Here is a 7,669-nt window from a genome sequence, read left to right on the forward strand (position 1 = left end):
GAGAGACTGTTCCTGCAGAGGGATGACACTATAATCTGTGCAGAAGGACCTTGTACATGAGTCCCTCCTTGCCAAACGTTGCTGAAACCATCTACCCCTTAGCAGCCACCAGAGGTGTAGGGGAGCAGACGCCCTGGAAGTGCTAGCCTAACTCCACATGGCCTTTGTGGCAGGCTAGATAGAGAAGGCACAGAAGCCCCCAGTGGCAGGAAATGAAAGTGCAGAACCAGGCAGGAAAGCAGTCTGTGTCCCAGCAGCAGATGGGGATAGTCTCTGGAAGTTAGAGCTGCAGCAGGTTGGAGATTGGACATGGGTGGGATGGCTGTCTCACTCCCAGGCAGCAGAGGGGGACAGCCCCCATGATTCCTGGCTGCAGTCAGCAAGAGCTTGGACCATGTCTGTGTCTGTCCCAGTCAGAGGAGGGGAGCAGCTCTAGTGGTTTGTGACTATGGGCAATGGGATCTCGAAGCCAGGCAAACTTGCTAAGCCTCTTTCTCAGTACCAGAAAAAGTGTCCCAGTCATCTGAGTAGGTCAGGGAGCACACTTTTGCACCACACACCACCCATGGAGAACCCACAATAACAGGCCCCATGCTTCTAGATAGCCACCAGGCTCTGTGTCACTTTGAAAAGGACCCTAGGAAGGTGAGTGGGAGGGGTGGTGACCCAGGACACTCAGAGTGACTGTTCAGATCTAGGCATCCTGAGTTCCTGCACACAAGATAAACAGCCAACAGACAGAGTGCCACACCCTTGGAGCATCCAGCTTTAGGCGATTGGGCTGATAAATGAGAACATGCTGGTGAGGGGGTCCTCAGCAACTCAAGCACTGGCTCCTGGGCCCCAGCACCTCTTGGGGTGATCCAAGCTGAAAGAGGTGGATATTTTCAATAGGTTCCAAATCCTGACAAAATTCAAAAAGCATTCAACAAGAATTTTCTTCATCTTTGCATGTTTAATTATAAATAGTTCCTATTGTATATGTATTACTCTTCACTTTTATTTTATATTTGTGACCATAGTATTTGATCTTGTGCCTCAAGCAGTTTTCACTGTATTTCTTCTAATGTTTTAAAGCACTTATTAAAACTATTCTCTTTTTTTGAGCTCAGATTTATATTTTCTTTCCTTGCTCCCTCTTTTCCCTCTTAGATTACCTGCTGTCAATTGCTCTCATACATTTTTTCTTCTCCTTGCCTTGATGTGCATTTAATTTTCTGTGTTATCTTCTTTCATTATTATTTTCTCTCTCCTTTTATCCAAATTTTCTTTCTTCTCCTTTTCTGTATCTATATAATGTTGTAGCAATATTGGTATATTTAATTGATAATAATGATAATAATATTTTTCAGTCTATTCCAGAACTGTACTACAAGTTTATACTTGGATTAGAAAAGTTGTGGAGAAAACTTTCAATATGTTTTTGGTTTTTCCTAAGGTTGAATAGTATTTGGCTTTGCTCTAAAGTGATTGTACTAAATAGGGATCAATAGCTTCTCTCAAAATGATAATAGTATTCATATTAAAGTGATAATGAACTGCATAAGACGTACATTCAGTGAAGGTATCAACAGATGTGTATTTACCCAGCCTGGGGCTCTAAGAAAGAAGCTCTCTAAATAGTCCCTTAAATAAATAAAACAATAATCATCCTAATAGGTGATTGGATATACTGGCAGTATAAAAAAGGAGAGAAACAAACCACACCAAAGAAACCAGAACAATTGATTTCATATCTACCATATTGGAAGAAGTGACATAAAAAGAATTTAGAAAGTTCATAGTGATCTTCTTCAACAAGCTAAAAGAAGATAAGAAATGAACTTAGAAAACAGAAGAAGTAAAAGATAATTTCAATAAAGATGCAGAGACTCTGAAAAATACAAAACAGAAATACTAGAAATGAAACTCAATAAAACAAATTAAGTTTTCAGCAGAAAGCTTCACTAATAGATAAGATCACATTGAAGAGAGATTTTGAGGAATATGATACATTATGATTTATACAAGTTAGAGTCATTGAGTAAATTTATTTAGAAAGTTATGTTTATATTAATAGCTTTTCAGATTTACTTTTGACTGAATTTTTTAAATTTAGACATTTTTAATTCTGTATTGAACACAAAGATTAAATTTAACAATTTTACTTGTTTATATATTTACATATAATATTTTACATATAGGCATATTCATTGGGTATATAAATACATACACATGTGTATTAAAACTTAATAGGTTGGACATGGTTGTGTGCACCTTTAATTCCAGTGATTCCAGAGGCTGAGACAGAAGGATCAGACATTTGAGGTCAGCCTGAGGAACTAAGGGAAGAAATGGTAACTTAGCAAGGCCCTGTCTCAAAATAAAAATTAGAAGGGCTCCAGAGGTGGCTCAGTCATAAAACACTTCTGGGTTCAATACCTAGTAAGCTCCCCTACCACCATACAAATTAATAGGGGTTTCAGTTGGGTCAATAATTCTAAAAGAGGGTCTGGGGGCAGGGAAGGGGAAATACATAATAAGAACATGGTTTGGAAACACTACTCTAAACTCATGTAGTGAAAGCATAAAGGAAAGCAAAAACAGAAAGTACTGGTGACATTCAGAAAAATTGAGAGCAATTGGTTCCTATTTAAGACATAGGAACAAGTCAAGGGCTTCAGAGAACCAAGAGGCAAAGGTGCAAGACCACCCATCTCAAGCAGCCCAGCAGCATCTGCAAGATCCCCAATGGCCTTGCCCTTGGCTTTTCTGCTGGCCCTGGTGGTGCTCAGCTGTAAGTCCACCTGCTCTGTGGGCTGTGACCTGCCTCAGATTCACAATCTGGATCTTGCAACTCCTGACATGAATGAGGAGGGGACCTGGACTCTCCTGGAAAAAATGAGGAGAATTCCCAATTTCTCCTGCCTGAACTACAGAAAGGACTTTGCCTTCCCCCAGGAGCAGTTGGAGGGTGAGCAGGTGCAGAAGGCTCAAGCTGTTGCTGTTCTCCAGCAGATAACCCAGCAAGTCTTCAACCTGTTCAGCACCCAGGAGGCCTTTGCTGCTTGGAACAAGACCCTCCTGGACACCTTCCTCAGTGGCCTCTATCAGCATCTGGATGACCTGAAAGACTGTGGGACCCAGCAGGTGGGGGTGGAAGAGGCTCCCCTGAGGGCTGTGGGGAAATACTTCCGCAGGATCACTGTCTACCTGAAGGAGAAGAAATACCTGCCTTGTGCCTGGGAGGTGGTCAGAGCAGAAATCATAAAATCCTTCTCTTCATCAGCCAACTTGTATGGAAGACTAAGGAGCATGGAATGAGACCTGGTCCAGCAGGGAAATGCTTCTCACTGATGAACACACCTTACCACACTCCCACAAGTTCTGCCATTTCATAGACTCTCATTCCTACTTGAATTTTGACCTGAATTCAATTTTTCAGATGTATTCAAGCCTTTGCCCAACATTGCTTTCAAATCTATAGGCACTAGACCCTTACATCCCTGCAGATGTGTTTATTTATTTATTTAATATTTAACTATTTATATAATTTTATTTATATTATCTCATGATATTATGTATACTTTGCAATATGATTAATAAAACTGAACATTTTCTTTATATTTAAGCAGTTGATATTTTTGTTCTTTATTATTTTTTAAGGTTTTTTTTAACTCTTTACAGTCTTGTTGGAGAATGAGGAATTGGATTAATTTTTCTTTTCATTCTTTTCCATTTTATTTAAATAGCAACCAAAATTTTAGTTCCAAATGCTGATTTCTATGTTTAATTTATTTCATGGAATCTGTTACATCATTATTTTCTCCTATAGACAACTGAGATTAACAGAAAATCAGTAAACTCTGGATGTGATTAAAGAAAATCATAAAATCCCCCCCCCCTCACCACCACCAGAGGAAGAAAAAGATAACAGGACTTCTCTGACTCATCTTTCAGCTTACTCATTTGGGCTTTGTGCTTAGATAGTCTTCATGTCTCACTAACTATCTCAATTTCATCTATTTTCCCTCTGTAGTGATGGTTTCAATGCACATAATTGCTTTCTGATATTCTCACTTAAGTTTTAATTTTTTTAACATACGTAAAAACACAAAAGTGGTGAACATTAGTGCGATGTCATGTTGGATGTAATGTTTAAATCAGGTCAACACATTCATCTCTTTGAACATTTATCATGTCTCTGTTGTGAACCTCTCAAGATCCCTCCCTCCAGCTTTTTCAAATGCACAGGGGATTAGTGCCCTGTACAGTCACCACATCCTGCAATTGCCTAGGAACTCCTTGTTCCTTCCCAGCTGTATTGGGGAACCATTGATCAGCCTTTCCCATCTTTGCTCACCTTCTGCTCTCTGTGGTCTCTGACAAGCACCATTCCACTCTCTGCTCCTAGGAGATGAACTTCTCTCTAGTTCCCATGTGAGTGAGATGCGGTGGCACTTGTCTTCTTGTGCTGGTTCATTTCACTTTACACGTGATCTTCGTTTCCATCCATGCTGCAGATCACAGCTTTTCATTCATTCTCTTCTGTGGCTGAATAATACTGCATTGGGCAGAGCTCCTGCCGCCCAGGATCTGCCCCTGATGCCCCATTTGTGCTAGTTCTCTGATTTGAACTGGCAGTTTCACATGTTTAAGTCTACTCGAAGACCAACTGAAATCTCTGAAATCATCTAATCTCTCATCAATTCTTTATTCTGTCAGGATCTCATTTTCATCTGTCATATGAAAAAAAACTTTTATTGATTTTTATGCAGATCCAATGGCAATCACTATGTTAATAATTATGCACACCATTTAACAACACATAAATCTATAATCCTAAAGCTATTTATCCTTACACTATAACAATTTTAGGAAATACATGTTTTAACAATCCAGTTAACTCTTTTTTCTTCTTTAACATATTGCTTTCATGATTTTAAAATCTTGCTCATTTTCCAGTAGAGATACCTGTATCAGGAATTCTTTATTATTTACTTTTCTATTCATTCAATTAAGATTTCTTCTCCATATAGGACAATGATTTCATGAATCTTATACTTTTAGGGAAAAACAACAAATCCATTTGCAATTAATGTAATAGTCATGGGCATTTCCTTCAAATATAGAAAAGTGAAACTGGATCAAAAAATCCTCATCATCAATGTCTAAACTGTAAAGTAAATTTGAGAGAAAACCAATCTTACAACAAAGATAACTCCATTGTATCTATCACTAAAAGTGAGCAATAGTTTGAGTATTTGGGGATTAAAAACATCAGAATATTAAATATGAAATTTAACTATTCCATATGATATAGGATTCTGCACTCAGTCTAGGTCCTAGCTGAAGACATGTTTGATACTGGACAATTCATTATACCTCTCTGGGACTCAGTCTTCATGAACAGGAAGTAGGATGCAAATATTTCTATAGTTGCAGGTATGAAAAACACTAAAACATTCAGAAACACTTAGCAGAGTACCTTCTACCGAATTAGAGCTTAGCAGTGAGAACAAATTTCTCATTTATTCACGGAGCTTTATGTAAGAAAAACAAACTCTCCTAAATTGCTGTTTCTGGTGACAAAAATGGCATCATTTAAAAACTTGAAATGAGAATTATCCCTGAAAAAACTGGATATAGATACACCTTGACATTGAGTGTAACTGTGATCAATATTTAAACTGAGTTGGTGGCTTGTAAGTATCTTGTATGGGATTAGCATCTAAAACTGATGTTGGAAGTGTGTGTGTGTGTGTGTGTGTGTGTGTGTGTGTGTGTGTGAAGAATATTATCATATAGTATATAATATACAATTGTTGGTGGCATGTTTTTCACTACATGTATATATATCTGTATACACAAACACACATGCACACTCAGATATATTGTGATACTTGTGACACTCCCCTTTGCTCCCTACTTTTCTGAATCCTATCATGTCACTCCCATATCACAATAGTTTCCTCTCTCTCTGCTGCAGAAAATCCCAGTTTGCCTGGCATGGTGGTACATACCTATAAATCTAGTGGCTAGGGAGGCTGAGAAAGGAGGATAAGGAGTTCAAGCCAACCTGAGAAACTTAGTGAGGCCTTAGGTCACTTAGTTACACCCTGTCTCAAAATTAAAAAAAAAAAAAAAACTAAAAGGGCTGGGATGTGGCTCAAGGGTTCAATGTGCACTGGATTCAATTCCTGGTATGGGGTGGGGGAAGTACACAATCAAAGAGTAAAAATGTAGCTTTCAGAATGAAAGAGTACAGATTTATAGCATTTATCACGTAATATCAGACATATGCTTCAAGATGGTCAAACCTTAAGGACTTTAAGCTAAAGGACATAATTTTGTAAAAATCATTTTTGTACAGAACATCAGGGTATTGGCACCAAAACAGACAGAAAGACTAGTGGAACAGAAGACAAATCCACACAAACACACTTATTTTTTACTAGAAATAAGCACCATAAACATACATTGCAGAAAATGTAGCCTCCTCAATAAGTGGTAGTGGGAGAACTGGAATCCATCTGTAGCAGAATGAAACTGAACCTCTATCTCTCACCCTGCACAACACTCAAATCAAAGTGGATCATGGACCTAGGCATTAGATGAAAAACCATGTGCCTACTTGAATAAAATTTAGGCCCAACTCTCCATCATTTTAGCTTAGAAACTGACTTCCTTAACAAGACACCTAAAGGTCAAGAAGTAAATTCAAGAGTCAACAAACGAGTTGGAATCAATCTAAAAACCTTCTTTACAGCAAAGGAAACCATGAAGAACCTGAAGAGAAAGCCCAAAGAACAGGAGAAAATCTTTACCAACTACACCTCACCTAGGGCATTTATCTCCAGCATATATAAAGAATTCAAATAACTTAAAACCAAAAAACAAAACAAAAACAAAAGCAACACCAAAATAAACCAAATAATAAAGGGGCAAAGGAACTGAACAGGCACTTCACAAAAGAAATATGATTGGTCAACAAATACATGAAAAATTGTTCAACATCTTTAGCAACTGGAGAAATGTAAATTAAATCCACAATGTGATTCCATCTTACTCCAGTCAGAATAGCTCTTATCAGGAATAAATTAACAGTAAATGTTGGTAAGGATGTGGGGAAAAAGGTTCACTCATACATCATTGGTGGGACTGCAAATTTGTGGAATCACTCTGGAAAGCAGGATGGAGATTCCTGGAATGAAACCACCATTTTACTCAGTATTCCCACTCTTCAGCAAATACTCAAAGGACATAAAATCAGCATACTAAGTGACATACCCACATTAATGTTTATAGCAGCTCAACTCACAATAGCTATACTATGAAATCAACCTAGATGCCCTTCAGCAGATGAATGGATAAAGAAAATGTAGTACATATACACAATGGAATGTTATTCATCCATAAAGAAGAACGAAATTATGGTATTTGCTGGTAAATGGGTGGAGTGGAAACTATCATCCTATGTGAAATAATCCACTTCCAAAAACCAAAGGCCAAATGTTCTGTCTGATATTCAAATGCTAACACACAATAAAAGGAGGGGGAAGAATAGAAGATTTTATCAGAATAGTGAACCCTCTCTCCCCTCTCTCTGTAGCTTCCTGAAAAAAAGTGTAATTGTTTGTTTTTTTTTAAATAAAAAAATTCTGGGAAGAGTCCTAGAGAAAACTGAAGA

The 7,669-nt window shown here is 38.0% G+C and overlaps 1 protein-coding gene across 1 annotated transcript; it reads left to right on the top strand.

Annotated features, from left to right (window-relative positions):
- Positions 1 to 2,730: 2,730 nt before the first annotated feature.
- Positions 2,731 to 3,303, top strand: LOC308641952 (interferon alpha-2-like; the record flags this gene model as incomplete). The annotated part of the gene is made up of 1 exon (XM_081280536.1): positions 2,731 to 3,303. One exon carries the CDS (start codon positions 2,731 to 2,733, stop codon positions 3,301 to 3,303), a length of 573 nt encoding a protein of 190 aa, XP_081136662.1.
- Positions 3,304 to 7,669: the final 4,366 nt, after the last annotated feature.

The sequence above is a fragment of the Spermophilus citellus genome (assembly GCF_964194105.1).
Source record: "Spermophilus citellus genome assembly, chromosome: 2".
Classification (NCBI taxonomy): Eukaryota; Metazoa; Chordata; class Mammalia; order Rodentia; family Sciuridae; genus Spermophilus; species Spermophilus citellus.